Here is an 18,595-nt window from a genome sequence, read left to right on the forward strand (position 1 = left end):
AACCTGCCTAAATGCCAGGGATTAAAGGAGGAAACCCCACAGGAAATGAAAGAATGACAAAGAGAAGGCTCCTGGGCGAAACAATGGCCGAGCCATCAATGGGGAAGAAACTACCTGTCTGGTTCATTCCAGCTGGAGTGGTTTGCTCTTCTCGAGACTAAAGCCTGGGATCAGAGGGGATGCTAACCCTCCAAAACCGTACAAAGGGGAGGGGATTTGTGTCAATTGGGAGAGGAGGCTATCCAGGGCATGGGTGAAAAGTTGACAACCTGGCAAATGCACGTAGAGGGAGAGAGGTAGAAATTGCAGTTGTGGCAGTCAGTTTATGCCTGCCTGAGTTGGAGTTAGCTGTGGGGAACTTACAAAATAATACCCATGTATGTAGGTCTTTTACCTTTTGCTCTGTGCTTTGTACCTTTTTGAGGAAAGAAACCCTTAGGGGTTCCCAAACTGAGTTAGACTATGTTGTTAATGTTATTAGGAACCAGATGCCTGCAGCTAAGAGATCCAGTCTAAGGGTATGTTTACACTACCTGCCGGATTAGTGGGCAGCGATCAGTCCAGCAGAGATCAATTTATCACGTCTAGTCTAGACATGATAAATTGATCCCCGAGCACTCTCCCGTTGACTCCTGTACTCCAGTGCTGCGAGAGGTGCAGGCAGAGTCGATGGGGGAGCGGCAGCGTAGCTGAAGGTGTGTAACTTAGATCGATTCCCCCCCCTCCAGTGTAGACCAGGGCTAAGAATAGTTGGATCATGTGTTTCCACCCAGAGTGAGGTGCAGAGAGCCAGGCCTAACAGGGATGTAAGGGGCAATTTGCTCTGTAGTCGTGACAGTAACATAGAAATGAATTATTTGCATCTACTTGATTATCATGTTTGCTGTTTAATATATAATGAAGCATTAATATTTCATTAGTATCCAGTAGAAATGGACTGTTCTATAGGAATTGGTTCTTTAAGAAATAAGAGTATACAGAAGGCAGAAGATATTTTGTTTAATCACTGGTTTTTCGTATCCTGTATGTAACACAGTAAAACTGAAATAAAATAGGATGATGTGTCTGTAAACCATCTCAAATGAAATGTGTTGGTTCTGTTCCATAATATTTTTAGAATAGTTTTATAGTGCATCACTTCCTCCTTATTTGTGCTTTCTACTGTAAAGATTATTCAGATTTTCTCATGTCTAGAAGATGCCTAAAACCTTTAAGGTTTATGGAACAATGGAGAGAGATTTATGAGAAATCTAGTACGATTTTGCATGATATGGTTAAAAAAACAGTTGTCAAAATTCTTTAAAATAAATATTAGTGTTTCTAATTTTAAACTAAGATTATAAATTTGTATTATTCTAGTATAGAATTCAGGAGCACTTTCTGTGATGTGAGCCCAACATTTATTACTAAAACAAAGTAAGTATTACCTATTGTTGAAATATATTATATCTATATATATATATATATATATATATATCCCAAAACAAGTGTTACACTCCTGTGCATAATTATGAAATGCATTGTTTCTTTGCATTTTAAGTGGGATAGCACAAGTGATGAAATATATTTTAATGGATTTGCTTCTGCCCTATAACAAATCAAAAGTGAGGGGAAAAAATCATCCGATGGGGTTCTCCTTGATCTTAAATTTTCTTTTTTGCAGAGATTAGGATATTCTATTCCCCTGTTTCTAGAACGGACTATGTGCGCCATCATTATCATCATTCTTTACTTATGTTGCCATCCTCAAAGGATCTTTGTTGCTTCCTCTAGCCAACAAATGCTGGACACAGCTCTCCTGCATCCTGTCAGTGCCACTTCCGTTAACTTGAATAAGTTATTTGAAACTGTTGTAAGATGCCTCTGCTTCCTGCAGAAGTTGGATTTTAGATTGCGATTTTGCAATATTTATGTATCTCTTCAAAGATGTATTTTCTCTTCCTCAACTGCCTCACTTTTTTATTTTTTCTAAATATCAAGCCATGATTTAGAACTTAAATTGATGAGCAGTTTTAAAGCAAAAGACCTATAGCAACTTGCTATGCTCATTGGGGGGAATCAGGCCATGAAATGTAATTAATGTTTGTGCTGAACACTTATCATTAAGGATCTCAGGTTTTGACATTTAATTGCAGAACAAATCTGGGCACCTATCTCGGTATGGTGTTCTCAATCTGCGTTCCCTTGGCATTTAGTCCTGTAATGCCTCCAAGCATGAAATTGACAAGGAGCAGCATATATCTAGCTTCAGATTTGAAACTTGAGTAGCATGCACTAAATGTTTAAAAATTCTTTAAAGGTATGTTCTTAATTTTGAATATCTTGTATCCTAGTATAAAATTAGAAATTTAAATCTTTTGGAATATGTAGATAAGTGTGTGTGTGTGTGTGTATATATATATATATATATATATATATATATATATATATATATATATATATATATATATATATATATATATATATAAATATTATATATTTGTATGTGCATACAAAACTATAAATTGCTTACATTAATATTTCTTAAACTCGTCACAATCACTTGTTTGGTTCTCTGAATGCTGTATTGTGATCATGATCAGTGGTGTCTTTAGGTCTGTGCATTTGCACAGGACCTTACGTTGCCATGTGCCATTTAACCAAAATACACACATTTCAGCCATTGTATCTTCCCGTCTTCCCCTTCTGTGATCCTGTCAGGCTACAGTGTTTCTGAGAATTCTCTGTTTTCCCACCCCACATTAAGTATGTGAACATTGAGTTAGGAAAATGAGCCTCCATTCAAGTAGCATGGCCAACTGCACACTTGGGAAATAAAAACGCATGAAATGGGGACTGTTTCACCAGAACCTGAGGTAGGTTGTAGGCTGGCAGGAGGTGCTCAAGAAGAGTGTGTTAATGCATGTATTGTAGCATTATAACTGATCGAGATGAAAGGCAACAGAAGGTAAAGAGTAGGGAGAAGAATTGTGGAAAGAAAATGATGGGGTGGGAATGTAGATCAGAGAGCAGATTGAGCAGATTTAGAATTTTCTGTTTCTATTTGAATAGATTTTTTTTTTGCATGTGTGTGAATCATCTCTGAAAGTGTTGATAGAGGTGGGTGGCTGTTTAAGGAGGAATTTGAGAGAGTGGCTGAATGGCTCACAAAAAGTGAAAGGTTGTTCGAAGGCTAAAAGTTGGGCATGGAAGAAGGCGCAATGAGGACCTAGCAGGGAAAGTCGGCAGACAGGAGAGCAGATACATAAGTGAACTAGAGCTGTATGGAGGTTTTGGCAAAAATAGGGGATTTTGCAAAAGACTAGTGCTGCTGATCCCATAGGGAGGAGACCTAGGGTAGATAAGGCTAAAGTCTCAATACAACTCTACTTAACTTACGCATTTGCTGTCATGTTTGCCTTCTCCTGTAGCTGGCTCTATTGTTACTGTGTCAGCCCTGCTTTTCAGCAGGTTTAACTAACACTGCCAGTAACTACTGTCTGGGCTTCCTCCAATAGGAATTATTTTGGTAATATTTCCTTGTGAAGATGTGGCTTTAATATGTTTAAGTAAGGGTTAGAAATGAATGAATCACAGTTTCTCTGGATCTTGCAAGGTGAGAAGTGTATTGGAGAAGAATGCTTTCTTTGTTTGTTTTTTGCAGGAAGAGACCTTGCTCAGTTGTGTCTTGGAAGGTGCAAACGTTCTAACTTTCACAAAAAGTGGTCTCTCTTCCACAGATTACCTAAAATGCTTGCTCGGGTCATTCCAGTGCTGTCTATCTTAATAGTTCCTACTGACAGGATATGCATGTAATATTGCCAATTAAAAAAAAATACCCTGGGAAATTCCATAAATACAAGAAAAGAATTCTAAGGATTCACTCAAGCACAAAATGCCACGTTAAGGTTCCATATGCAACCTGAACTCTTTTTGCATGTATGTATTTTGATAGGTTTTTAAATTATACAAATACACTGTTTTTCAAATGTAATACAATTACAGCTTGGTTTTTTTACAACTTTAGACTTCTCTGTCCTCTTGTAATGCCATGTTTTGCTCTCTGTATGATAGTCTGTGTAAGTCATTTACATAGAAAATGCACAATAAACTATATTTAATCAACATACTAGACATTAAATATTCAACAGAGTAATAAGTTAATGGAACTTCTAGACCATCTAAATTATCAGTTGTTAGCTTTGTAATTAAATGTCTTATCCTGAATTGCCCAAAGGAAGTTACTGCTGCTTCGCAGAAAACTGCTGATTTAGGTTTTTGAAATTTGAGTGCAGAAGCAGTAACCATTGCCATCTAAAGACCGTGTTTGAATAGTTTTGCATTGGTGAAATACAAGATTTTTTTTAATGTGCACTGTCAAATTTTAGTAATCATTACTCAGTGAAATCTAACATTGCACCTTACTTTTTTTTTTTTTTTTACTGCTGAACTAGAAAATGTCTTACCATGATACCAGTCATCAACTGCAGCAGATTCCATGGGTTATGTCAATAAAAGACTGATTTTGACATCCTCACCATAATCCTACATTGCTGGCTACACCAGTTGTCTTGGAAAACTTCTAGGACAATAAGTAACAGCAATGGTTTATGATGAGCATTTCATTTTTCAAATGGTGTTTACACCTAATAAACTAGATTTCAGAAATAAACACGCTTTTCCATTTGCTGAAATCTGTTGCTGCACCATCTCTTCTATCTTGATTCAGTTAATATAGACTCATAGACTTTAAGCTCAAAAAGGACCATCATGATCATCTAGTCCAACCTCCTGCACATTGCAGCCTACAGAACCTCACCCACCCCCTCGTGTGATAGACCCATAATCTATCGCTGACTTACTGAAGTCCTCAAATCATGATTTAAAGTAGGGCTGTCAAGCGATTAAAAAAATTACTCGCAATGAATTGTGCGATTAAACAAATTAATCACGCTGTTAATAAAATACCATTTATTTTAAATATTTTTGGATGTTTACTACATTTTCAAATATTTTCAATTACAACACAGAATACAAAGTGTACAGAGCTCACTTTATATTTATTTTTGATTACAAATATTTGCACTGTAAAAAAACAAAAATAATGTATTTTTCAGTTCACCTAATACAAGTACTGTAGAGCAATCTCTTTATCATGAAAGTTGAACATACAAATGTAGAATTGAGTACAAAAAACTGCATTCAAAAATAAAACAATGTAAAACTTTAGAGCTACAAGTCCACTCAGTCCTACTTCTTGGTCAGACAGTCACTCAGACAAACAAGGTTGGTTACAATTTGCGGGAGATAATGCTGCCTGCTTCTTGTTTACAATGTCACCTGAAAGTGAGAACAGACGTTCGCATGGCACTGTTGTAACTGGCGTTGCAAGATATTTATGTGCCAGATGCACTAAAGATTCATATGTCTCTTCATGCTTCAACCACCATTCCAGAGGACTTGCTTCCATGCTGATGATTGGTTCTGCTTGATAACAATCCAAAGCAGTGTAGACTGATGCATGTTCATTTTCATCATCTGAGACAGAGGCCACCAGCAGAAGGTTGATTTTCTTTTTTGGTAATTTGTATTCTGTAATTTCTGCATCAGATTGTTGCTCGTTTAAGGCCTCTAAAAGGATGCTCCACACCTCATCCCTCTCAGATTTTGGATGGCACTTCAGATTCTTAAACCTTGGGTCGAGTGCTATAGCAATTTTTTGAAATCTCACATCAGTACTTTCTTTGCGTTTTGTCAAATCTTAAAATGAACGTGTGCTGGGTCATCATCTGAGACTGCTATATCATGAAATATATGCAGAATGCGGGTAAAACAGAGCAGGAGACATAGAGTTCTTCTCCTCCGCCCCACCCCCCAGGAACACAGTCACAAAATTAATGGACACATTATTTTTTTAATGAGCATTATCAGCATGGAAGCATCTCCTCTGGAATGGTCGAAGCATGAAGGGGCATACAAATGTTTAGCATATCTGGCAAGTAAATACCTTGCAACGCAGGCTACAAAAGTGTCATGCGAACACCTGCTCTCACTTTCAGGTGGCATTTTAAATAAGAAGCAGGCAGCAGTATCTCCCATCAATGTAAACAAACTTGTTTGTCTTAGCGATTGGCAGAATAAGAAGTAGGTCTGAGTGGACTTGTAGGCTCTAAAGTTTTACACTGTTTTGTTTTTCAGTGCAGTTATGTAACCAAAAAAAATCTGCATTTGTAAGTTACACTTTTATGATAAAGAGATTGCACTTCAGTACTTGTATGAGGTGAATTGAAAAATACTATTTCTTTTATCATTTTTACAGTGTGTATATATATTTAATAAAAATAATATAAAGTGAGCACTATGCACTTTGTATTCTGTGTTGTAAGTGAAATAAAATGTCCAAAAATATTTAATAAATTTCAATTGTTTATTCTATTGTTATAAGTGCGGTTAATCGCGATTAATTGTTTTTAATCACGATTAATTTTTTGAGTTAATCACGTGAGTTAACTGCAATTAATTGACAGCCCTAATTTAAAGACTTCAAGTCCCAGAGAATCCACCATTTATTCTAGTTTAAACCAGCAAGTGACCTGTGCTCCATGCCATAGAGGTAGTCAAAAAACCCCCTCCAGGGTCTGTGCCAATCTGACCTGGGGGAAAATTCCTTCCCAACCCCAGATATGGAGATCAGTTGAACCCTGAGTATGTTGTCAAAACTCACCAGCCAGACACCTGAGAGAATTTTCTGTAGTAACTCAGAACCCTTCCCAATTATTGCCCCTTCTCTAGCCATTGGGAATTTTTCCTACTAGCAGTCGTAGATAGGCCATATGCCATCGTAGGCAGTCTCATCATACCATCCCCTCCATAAAATCAAGCTCAGTCTTGAAGCCAGTTAGGTTTTTTTGCCTTTGCCCCCCACTGCTCCCTTTGGAAGGCTATTCCAGAACGTCACTCCTCTGATGGTTAGAAAACATAATCTAATTTCAAGCCTAAACTTGTTGATGGTCAGTGTATATCTCTTTGCTCTTGTTGGCATTGGCGCTTAACTTAACTCCTCTTCCTCCCTGCTATCTATTTATCTATGTATTTATACAGAGCAATCTTATTTCCCCATAACCTTCTTTAGCTTAGGCTAACCAAGCCACGCTCCTTGAGCCTCCTCTCATAAAGTAGGTTTTCCATTCTTCAGATCATCCTAGTAGCCCTTCTCTGCACCTTTCCATTTTTAATTCATCTTTCTTAAATGTGGAAGACTAGAATTGTACGTACTATTTCAGATGAGATCTCACCAGTGCCTTGTATAATAGCAATAACACTTCTCCCCACTGGAAATACCTCGCCCGATGCATCATGGGATTGCATTACCTTTTTTCACGGCTGCATCACATTAGTGCAGGGGCAGGCAAAATTTTTGTCCTGAGTGCCACATCAGGTTTCCGAAATTGTATGGAGAGCCGGTTAGGGGAGGCTGTGCCTCCCCAAACAGCCAGGTGTGGCCCTGCCCCCATCGGACCCCCCCTGCTTCTTGCCCCCTGACAGCCCCCCGGAACTCCTGCCCCATCCAACCCCCTCTGTTCCCTGACTGCTCCCCGCTGCCCCATTCAACCCCCCCTCTCATTCCTGACTGCCCCTCCTCCTTCTCCTCCTCTCTCCCCTCCCCCCCCGGGACCCCTGCTCCATCCAACCACCCCTTCTCCCTGACTGCCCCCGGAACCCCTGCCCCTGACTGCCCCCTGCCGCCCTATCCAACCCCCCTCCTTCCTGACAGTCCCCCTGGGACCCTTGCCCCCATTCGACCCCCTCCCTTCCCCGCCCTGTGACTGCCCCCCCCCCAATCCACACCACCCCCCCTTCAGCAAGTTCGCAGATGTCACTAAGCTGGAGCGAGAGGTAGATACGCTGGAGGGTAGGGATAGGGTCCAGAGTGACCTAGACAAATTGGAGGATTGGGCCAAAAGAAATCTGATGAGGTTCAACAAGGACAAGTGCAGAGTCCTGCACTTTGGAAGGAAGAATCCCATGCACCGCTACAGGCTGGGGACCGACTGGCTAAGCAGCAGTTCTGCAGAAAAGGACCTGGGGATTACAGTGGATGAGAAGCTGGATATGAGTCAGCAGTGTGCCAAGAAGGCCAATGATATATTGGGCTGTATTAGTAAAGGAATTGCCAGCAGATCGAGGGAAGTGATTATTCCCCTCTGTTTGACACTGATGAGGCCACACCTGGAGTATTGTGTCCAGTTTTGGTTCCCCCACTGCAGAAGGGATGTGGACAAATTGGAGAGAGTCCAGCGGAGGGCAACGAAAATGATTAGGGGGCTGGGGCACATGACTTTCGAGGAAAGGCTGAGGAAACTGGGGTTATTTAGTCTGCAGAAGAGAAGAGTGAGGGGGGATTTGATAGCAGCCTTTAACTACCTGAAGGGGGGTTCCATAGAGGATGGAGCTTGGCTGTTCTCAGTAGTGGCAGATGACAGAACAAGAAGCAGTGGTCTCAGGTTGCAGTGGGAGAGGTCTAGGTTGGATATTAGGAAACACTATTTCACTAGGATGGTGGTGAAGCACTGGAATGGTTACCTAGAGAGGTGGTGGAATCTCCATCCTTAGAGGTTAAGGCCTGGCTTGACAAGTCTTGGCTGGGATGATTTAGTTGGCGTTGGTCCTGCTTTGAGCAGGGGATTGGACTAGATGACATCCTGAGGTCTCTTCCAACCCTAATCTTCTATGATTATTTTAGTTCTTCCTGGAAGTCTCTGAATCCCTTTCAAAGCGTTAACATGTCTTCTGTTGCTGCTGTTTAGTCAGGGAGATTGGCTTTTGATATTGGCATCCTTCTCTGCTAGTGCTAAGCTTTAGTACCAGCAAAGAGTGATGAGATAAAATGGGCAAGTTTGGTATCTGTTTAGATACCTTTTCACTTCCATTCTAAAAAAACTAAAAATCTATTTAGCATAATCTGTTTAAATTGTGAGTTGTGGAGGGCCGAGACTGTAACATATTTGTACAGTGCCTAGCATAAAGGACTCAATCAGGTTGGGCTCTATTACAAACTACCACAGTAGAAATGTTTAATAACAGCATAATTTAAGTTTGTCTCTAAATACATAATGAAAAATTCAAGGTTTTTGACTTGGTTAATGCTGATGACCTGTGTGAATTTCAAAGGGTTCTTAAACAAGTGCAGCAATAATAGCTGTAGTACAGCGCTTAGCACCTAGTATTTAGAGCTTTGAAATCAGAGGGATTTACAGAGACTGCCAAGTCAAGAGTGTTCAAGTATACATAACCATGAAAAGAACAACATAGAAATTGCCCCCCATGTTGAAAATCCTGTGGTGACTTGTGAAAGATTTCTCCTTCCCACAGTTGTCGCATACCAACTTGAGCAATATTGGCAGTTTCAGATATTGGAGAGACTAACCAGAGAAAATATAGAGAAGCCAACTAAATCAAGCAAATGCTTTAAAGTATACACTTCAGAATGTACACTATTTCATTATTATTGTATAAAATGCTTCTTCATTGCATGTTGCCTGGAAACCCATTCACTTGCAGTGACTCAAAAGAACTGACTCAGAATTGCCTTGTCCTTTCAAACTCTCCTCTCTTATCTTGGGTTGTAGCCCTCTTGTTTGCATATTAGATTTTCTAGGTGCTTTGTACAGTTCTCCCTTCTGCATATTTAGGAAGGTTGCATTTTTTAAACTGTTACTTCTCACTTTCATTCCTTCCTTGCCTAGATATTAAGTTATCTGGGTAACATTACGCAGAGACCTTGCACCTATGTGCAACTCTTTGCCGGATCAAGGACTTAGTTCACACTTTCCTTTTAAAGCAAGTAGGAGCTTTCTGTCCTAGAATACCATGGCTACAGTTAGACACATCTATAAACTGCTGAAATTTAATGGGGAAGAAATGAAGCATGTACATTTTTAGAAGGAAATGTCATAAAGGAAATGTTTGCCAAAATTATCATTTTTCCAGTATCATACTCTGCGATAAACTTACTAACCTATTATTTTCCATGTTATAGCATAAATCATTCTGTATCTTTACCAGTAAAAATATATTTTCATATTGACTTGTTCAATCATTAAACTATATATAGTAGATAATATGTATACCCATTTTTGTTCTGTTTAGCGTATATGACTTTTTGTTGTGATATTAACTGTAGTATTAGCTATCTTTTGTTTTAATGAAGACCGGAAATACAGCGCAAGCTGAAAGTGACGTCCCCAGCTCTAACTGTAGATATAGCCTTAGAGCTGTCTATAAAGGAGAGGATTTATTTGTGGGTATTATGGGGGTCATGGAGAGGGGGATGTATGTTTCTGCCTCTCTGCCATTGTCCCCATCCCAGCAGAGTGTGCAGCTCAGTTAATACCACCGGAGGATATATTGGCTTTTTGCAGAGCCCCTCTATGTAATATAACTCTCTGAGAGTTTTTTCCAATATAATTCAGTAGCTTCACCTGAACAGTGCTGGCAGGGAATCCTAGAGTTGATGCAGAAGCTCTGGGCCTCTACTCTGATACCACAGGCCTCCAGCACATCTGTGGCTTCTAGAAACTGAATCCCTGCCCAGTCCACCACAGCTTTTTCTCTCCTCCTTCCCTTGCACTCCCAAATCTATAATTATATTGGGGATAATTTAGCAGAATTTTCCAGTCCCTAGGGGGTGTGTGTGTGTGTGTGTGTGTGTGTGTTCCCTCATGAGAAGGGGTGATTTGGCCCTTCACTGTTATCAGCCTAACTGTGTTTTTCCTTACTGTGGAAATCTCACTCAGATTCATGGGGAAAGCTTTATTTCATTAGCTTGTACCTTAGCATGTCTGTCTTATAACTCATGGGCACCATTCTGGTTCATCTACCATCATGTCTTGAGAGTAGAATCACAGCCATGAAATAGTAACTTTTCTAGTTCCTCTGAAGATTTTAGGAAAGTGTCAATAAGGCCTGGTCCACTCTAACCCCCCCACTTCGAACTAAGATACGCAACTTCAGCTACGTGAATAACGTAGCTGAAGTCGAAGTACCTTAGTTCGAACTTATCGCGGCAGGCAGGCTCCCCTGTCGACTCCGCGTACTCCTCTCATGGAGCAGGAGTACCAGTGTTGACGGCGAGCACTTCCGGGATCGATCCCAGAAGATCGATTGCTTACCGCCGGACCCGGAGGTAAGTATAGACCTACCCTAATGTCAGAAGACAAATAGCGTAAGGAAAGACCTGTATGATCTCAAAATTTTACTGTAATTTTCCTTCTATCTGCAAGATCTATTTTAGGTTAAATAGGGGAGAAAAAGTTATTACAGGTTATCTACAGCAATACAAAAACACACAGTTCTGACAGCTCACTTCTTTGCTACACTACATTGTTCTCACTGAGGAATAAAATGTAAGGCAGTGCATAGTGAGACTACTACTATTTGTTCTTTCCCTTCCTCACTGTAATTCTTTTTGTTTCTTTCCCCATCTGCCTGTGTCCTTTTTATCTATTTACTTTGTGCTGTGCAGTTGGAGAAGTTTGCTAAAGAAGAATTTCTTCCCCAAAGGTCTCATAGTCTAACAGCACAGAGGCTACATAATGGAAAGAACGAACAGAATGGCTGTCAGAGCTGGAACATAAAGTGGAGATATTCATGTGTGTTTTTTTTAGGAAGGAATGGAAAAGAGACTGACTAAACATGATTAGAAAGCTGTTTCAAGTATACAGACCAGCTTTTACAATCAACACTTTTTGTCATCTCCTCTTACATTGTGTCTCTCCTGTTTTTTTGTTTTGCTTTGTTTTTGGATCCCCCTGCATCCCCTTTCCTTTTGGTCTCTTCCTCCAGTTTTCTTTTTGTTTTTTTTTTTTTTGTTTTTTTTTTTGTTTGTTTTCTCCTACCCCTTTTTTCGTTGCCTTTGTACTTTTATTAACAAGTTTCTTCCTATTTTTGTCTAGTACAGATTGTGTATTTTTATGTCTACTAAAGCAGAAGCCCAGCATGAGTGCTTGACACATGGGCAGTCTCAGTAGGAAAAATAGCAGGCTATGTCACTTTCTCTCTGCAGCCCTTCCATATGTAAAATTAGATGCAGAGGTGAAACTAACTGCACTCATCTGGATCAAGTTGTGCTGTGTGTAAAGTGAGAGTTCATAATTTGCTTTCTGTGTGCTGCTTCAGACCATTTTCAGCTATCCAAAGTACGTTTAGGTTGTGGGAGAATAACTGACTGGGAAGCGTGGTGGGTATTTACTCATATATAACCGACGAAGTATGTTTGACCCACTGTGCCTAAATACTATAGAGTAAAGGCTGCTGAGTTTATGGAAGTTCCTGTTGAGTTCCATTACACAACTTACTTTTTCTTCCCATTTTCTCAGGATACTGTGGCACAAGAAGTTAACAGTCCCCAGTTTTAATGGGAGGGGCCTAGAGGCAGAGTGTATTCAGTGATAAGCTCTTTGGATTTTTGACACAATGCCTCTACCATCCACCCGTCCTCGTAGTCTGTTGGTTTGGGTCACTTCACTTTGGAGGACTTTTTGGTACCTTTGTTTGGATATTGGTTGAAGACTCTGACTTCTTTGTTCTGTAGCAGGAAGGGAGGAGAGATGACAACTTATTGAGAGAGATCACTGCTCATTCCATATCTTGATTCCCTGCAGTATAGAAAATGGCGTCCCTGTTTGGACATAAGCATGTTTTAATGAAAATATCAGAGGAGTTAGATATCACTGATTATGACAATCTGTTCATTATAGTTGATGTATTGTTACTGTATTGTACAATATGCTTGTTGGCTTTCTGAAATGAATTTCTGGAGGATAAATAAAGCATTAATATAAATTGCTATTAGATTTTTTTAAAATTCGAAGTGGCAAAACTGCACAAATCATGTAGCTTGTTTTCTGTAAATAAACAGTTTTGTAGATCTGGACTAGATCTTTTTTTTTTTTTTTTTTTTTTTCCCCCCCCCCCAGCCATTTGGTCCAAAACTGAAATGCCTCCTGCTGGCTTTTGAAATGTAATTTATAAAATTGGTTTAAAAATTCTGGATTGTAATTCTGAAACCAATAAAATGACAGTGTGGTTAATTAGCACAACTTCACCGGTCAGAACTTCTTTTCATGACTTAGACATAATCATAAAAACAAATATAGATTTAGAAACCAAACACATTAATTGTGAAGAGAGAGAGAACTTTTTCAAGGCCTTTATAAACTATTTTATCTTGTCTCTGTCTCTGCCAAGTTGAACAGGATGCCACCTCTCCCTATCGTGTCATTTCACTGCACAGGATAACAACTACACTTCTTCCCAGTGTTACTCAGATGCCCACCTAGACAAAGCTGTTTGACTTTTTTGAGTTCCCTTGTCCTAATAGGTTAGTTTCACTTCATATTAAAAATTAGGATATCTGACAAGACTGGTTGATTTCTCTGCTGCAGTTGGAAACCCAGCAGATGGAGGTCAAAGTAACAGGTATATTAGTTTTCAGCTTCTTGGTGAAGTTATCAATAGCAGAAAGGAATGCTCTAGAATTAGTTATTCATAGAGAGGAGGACCCAGAAAAGGGGATGGAGGTAAAGAAATGGAAGGTTCCAAAGAAGACTGAGGAAAAAAGAGCTGTTTCTCCTTCCACCAGCAAAAGAAAAAGATTTCAAATAATCAGACGTCTTGTAGGTCCAGACTGATATGAAGATGGAGCTGACTTTAGGCAAAGCACCCTGGTAGAAATCCCCCTTTTCCAATAATTAGTGCATCTTCCTAGGTGTTACCCCTAAGCCTGCCCCCATATCTTTTATTCTTTTGGTCTCTGGCTGGTAGGTTTAGACCTTTGCCAGTATGTATTTCATACATTCTTTTCAAATCCTGAGAATTGAAGAGTTAAATCAGTTTCTGGTGGGATTTTCACTAATGAAACTAGCCACCCAGTTGTGCTTTCTAGTTGGGAGAAAAGAAGGAATGCCAGTCACTACACAAGTAGTGCTATTAGATTTCAAACTGGCATTCACTGTTTATTGGAAGCATTACCTTAAGTTTTCCTCAACATTGGCAGGCTTCCCTCTGTTCCCTAAACATATACAACTCAGTTTAATTTTATCATAAAAATTAACAAAGAGTAGCTTAATGTTACTGTGATTGTATCTTTTTATTACAAAATGAAATAGAATCCTTGGGAAAACAAAATTTTTATCTAGCTTAGGAAGGATTCTTTTGACTTAAAATAGTTTTTATAAGTGAATTTAATATTTGTTTAAAAGAGAGGGAACACTGAGTTATGAAATGGCTTTGCTATAAGTGAGTTTAATGAGAAATATTAATTTCCTAATCAGTAAGAATCTATAAATACTATTTCCCTGTTTGGCTCATCTGACAGGAATCTTTTTTCCCTGGACTGTTGAATTACTCTCCTTTTAGACTGTTAATTTAAAAGTGAAAAATGCCATGAAATCCATAGGCATAATGGAGATACCCAGTTATACCGAACAAGGTCAGCTCCCAGACTACTGCACTGGGCAGCACAGCATGGGGAGGAGGTGACCAGCCCTCTATGGAGAAAGAAGTGGGTTAGGACTATTTAGAAAAGCTGGATGAGCACAAGTCCATGGGCCAGGATCTGCTGCATCTGAGGGTGCTAAAGGAGTTGGCGGATGTCATTGTGGAGCCATTGGCCATTATCTTTGAAAACTCATGGAGATCGGGAGAGGTCACAAATGACTGGAAAAAGGCTAATGTAGTGCCCATCTTTAAAAAAGGGAAGAAGGAGGATCCGGGGAACTACAGGCCAGTCAGCCTCACCTCAGTCCCTGGAAAAATCATGGAGCAGGTCCTCAAGGAATCAATTCTGAAGCACTTAGAGGAGAGGAAAGTGATCAGGAACAGTCAGCATGGATTCACCAAGGGCAAGTCATGCCTGACTAACCTAATTGCCTTCTATGACAAGGTAACTGGCTCTGTGGATGAGGGGAAAGCAGTGGATCCTTGACTTTATTCCTTGACTTTAGCAAAGCTTTTGATACGGTCTCCCACAGTATTCTTTCCAGCAAGTTAAAGAAGTATGGATTGGATGAATGGACTATAAGGTGGATAGAAAGCTGGCTAGATTGTTGGGCTCAACGGGTAGTGATCAATGGCTCCATGTCTGGTTGGCAGCCGGTATCAAGCGGAGTGCCCAAGGGTCGTTCCTGGGGCCGGTTTTGTTCAATATCTTCATTAATGATCTGGAGGATGGCGTGGACTGCACCCTCAGCAAGTTTGCAGATGACATTAAACTGGGAGGAGTGGTAGATACGCTGGAGGGTAGGGATAGGATACAGAGGGACCTAGACAAATTAGAGGATTGGGCCAAAAGAAATCTGATGAGATTCAACAAGGACAAGGGCGGAGTCCTGCACTTAGGACAGAAGAATCCCATGCACTGCTACAGACTAGGGATCGAATGGCTAGGCAGCAGTTCTGCAGAAGAGGACCTAGGGGTTACAGTGGACGAGAAACTGGATATGAGTCGACGGTGTGCCCTTGTTGCCAAGAAGGCTAACGACATTTTGGGCTGTATAAGTAGGGGCATTGCCAGCAGATCGAGGGACGTGATCATTCCCCTCTATTCGACATTGGTGAGGCCTCATCTGGAGTACTGTGTCCAGTTTTGGCCCCCACTCTACAAGACGGATGTGGCAAAATTGGAAATTGTCCAGCGGAGGGCCACAAAAATGATTAGGGGCCTGGAGCACATGATATATAAGGAGAGACTGAGGGAACTGGGATTGTTTAGTCTGCAGAAGAGAAGAATGAGGGGGGGATTTGATAGCTGTTTTCAACTACCTGAAAGGGGGTTCCAAGGAGGATGGATCTAGACTGTTCTCAGTGGTAGCAGATGACAGAACAAGGAGTAGTGGTCTCAAGTTGCAGTGGGGGAGGTTTAGGTTGGATATTAGGAAAAACTTTTTCACTAGAAGGGTGGTGAAGCACTGGAATGGGTTACCTAGGGAGGTGGTGGAATCTCCTCCTTTAGAGTATTTAAGGCCAGGCTTGACAAAGCCCTGGCTGGGATGATTTAGTTGGGGATTGGTCCTGCTTTGAGCAGGGGGTTGGACTGGATGACCTCCTGATGTCCCTTTCAACCTTGATATTCTATGATTCTATGATTGACTTCATTTGTATTTCAGTGAATGCTAATATATATTGTCTTTTTAGGTGCTTATCAACCTCAAAAGCAACAGAGGGTCCTGTGGCACCTTTAAGACTAACAGAAGTATTGGGAGCATAAGCTTTCGTGGGTAAGAACCTCACTTCTTCAGATGCAAGTAATATATAACATTGGTGGATGTGCAGGTGAATGAGCCGGTGATGATATAGCTGATCTGGTTAGGTCCTGTGATGGTGTTGCTGGTGTAGATATGTGGGCAGAGTTGGCATCGAGGTTTGTTGCATGGGTTGGTTCCTGAGTTAGAGTTATGTTCTTGCATCTGAAGAAGTGAGGTTCTTACCCACGAAAGCTTATGCTCCCAATACTTCTGTTAGTCTTAAAGGTGCCACAGGACCCTCTGTTGCTTTTTACAGATTCAGACTAACACGGCTACCCGTCTGATACTATCAACCTCAAGTTTACCTTGGTCAATAATTAACCTCTGGTCAATAAATCTTAATGTTCACTTTGAAAGAAGTACATATCTTTCTATTATTGAAAAGGTCAAACCTCTAGCTCTGTCTTGTGGCTAATCAGAATTTCTGTTTTGAAATTAAAAAGGAAAAAACTAAAAGTTCATACAATTTGTACATACTCAGAACTGTTCAACTGTAAAGATAGCAACTTCGGTTTGTTGTATTTTGGGCAGTTTTAGTGCATTAGATTCTGTTTGTAAAGAAGTGATCATTTTAAATTTTGCTTTGAACTGTATATATTTAGTGTGTGCACAATTGAGAAATTTAACTTCTGAATAATACATTTCATTTATGGAGAAAGGGGGTGGCTGTTTAATTGAAATAATTCGTGCACGTGAGGCTAAAGTACTACATCATTTCTTGGTTAATGATCATGTTCAAAGGTAAATTGTAATGCAGTCTTATTGAATGAAGGGTTGGTCTTTTTTTTTTTTTTTTTTTGGTTGGTTGGTTTTTTTCCCCCAAGTACTCTATGCATGTTTGATCTATGCTTATGATTAGAACAGAAAACTTTGCTCTGATGATACATTAGTAACACTTTATTTTTCTGTGATGATTATTAAGATTTTATAATTTGATCCTATATAATTTTATTATTTGACTGTCAAAGTCTTTCCCATCTGTAATCAGAGCAAATTCTGTAGAAATCAGATTCCTTAATGCCTAGTAAACACCATGTGTTTCCTATGAAAGATGTTACAGTTTGCTTTGTTGTGAGTAGTAAGTAGTCTGGTATCTGAAGATGTATACATTTCTTAAAATTAGCTACACAATTGTTTAATGTTTTGTCACAATGTCTAGAGTCTAGACATTTAAAATACTGGGCAAAATTAAGCATTTTTTGTATATCATTGTCCTGATTATATGAAGGATGGGGAAAGGGTTCAAGTCTCCTAAGAAATCCATTATTTCTAAGTTGCAATAATTTAAAAATTTAATATCATGTCTGAAGTGGAAATGCTACCGAAGTATGTTTTTGTCCCAGGTCATTCCTTCAATGTGAGCAGCTGTTTGCCGCTAATTGTATATTCATAAAGGAAAAATTGTCTGTAACATCCAGGCATATGAGACTGGTTTCTTAAGAGGACAAGTGAGAGTTTTTATAGGTAAAACTGATAGAAGTTATGAATGTAGTTTTCCTGTTCATTCATAACCCAGACTTGCAAAGACAGGAATATTGCATAGATTGATAAAATAGCCTAATGTTAGAGTTGTTTGTCTTCAAAGGATTAAAAACATTTTATGTATACTTGTTTTGATTGCAATCTTCTCCCCCGCCCTTTTATATCTTTGTCTAAGCTGTTTGGGACAAAGACTATATATTGAAACAGTGCCTAACATAAGGTGGCCCTGGTTTTGTTTAGGACACTACTTTAAATATTAAATAACTTGGAAAATAGAGATCTAGCTCATCTTGGTTTTGATACTGAATTAATAATTATATTAGTTGCAAATTACATCAGAAATGAGTTATAGAAACACTTGAACTGCTCATGATGGTGCTTGCTGTTTTAAACTGAAATTTGGTTAAAAAACTTGGTGTTAGTCCAAATAGAAGTTTGCCTTTCCACCTGTTAACAAATATAAAATTAGAAGTGACTGTGCATATTAATATTTCCATAACTATGCTTTTATGATAAGAATTCTAATTTGCTGTTTCCTTTTTCAGAGGAAATAAAAGCTGAAACAGAAAAACAAAGGTATGTAATAATTCTGTTCCTCTTATTGAGCAAAAATAATTTGTCTTGTGAAAATAGGAAAAATATTCATGTAGACACTCGTATAGTACTTATTATGAATTTAAGATTATAACATTATCCATATGATGAGACATCCTGAAAGGTGCTGAACATCTCTTGTGAGATGAATAATACTCAGGAGCTTGTCTGCAACTGCTGCTCCCGTCTGTTGCATCTGTCGTTTAACTGAGAGTGAGCAGAAAAATTTGGAGGGT

The 18,595-nt window shown here is 39.4% G+C and overlaps 1 protein-coding gene across 1 annotated transcript in view; it reads left to right on the plus strand.

Annotated features, from left to right (window-relative positions):
* ARFGEF1 (ADP ribosylation factor guanine nucleotide exchange factor 1) overlaps positions 1–18,595 on the plus strand; it is a 169,575-nt gene that overhangs the window by 42,816 nt on the left and 108,164 nt on the right. The window contains exon 2 of the mRNA XM_054018001.1: positions 18,311–18,341. Coding sequence (XP_053873976.1) covers positions 18,311–18,341 — 31 coding nt within the window. The remainder of the gene's footprint in view (positions 1–18,310; positions 18,342–18,595) is intronic.

Source organism: Malaclemys terrapin, chromosome 2, assembly GCF_027887155.1.
Source record: "Malaclemys terrapin pileata isolate rMalTer1 chromosome 2, rMalTer1.hap1, whole genome shotgun sequence".
NCBI classification, from domain to species: Eukaryota; Metazoa; Chordata; order Testudines; family Emydidae; genus Malaclemys; species Malaclemys terrapin.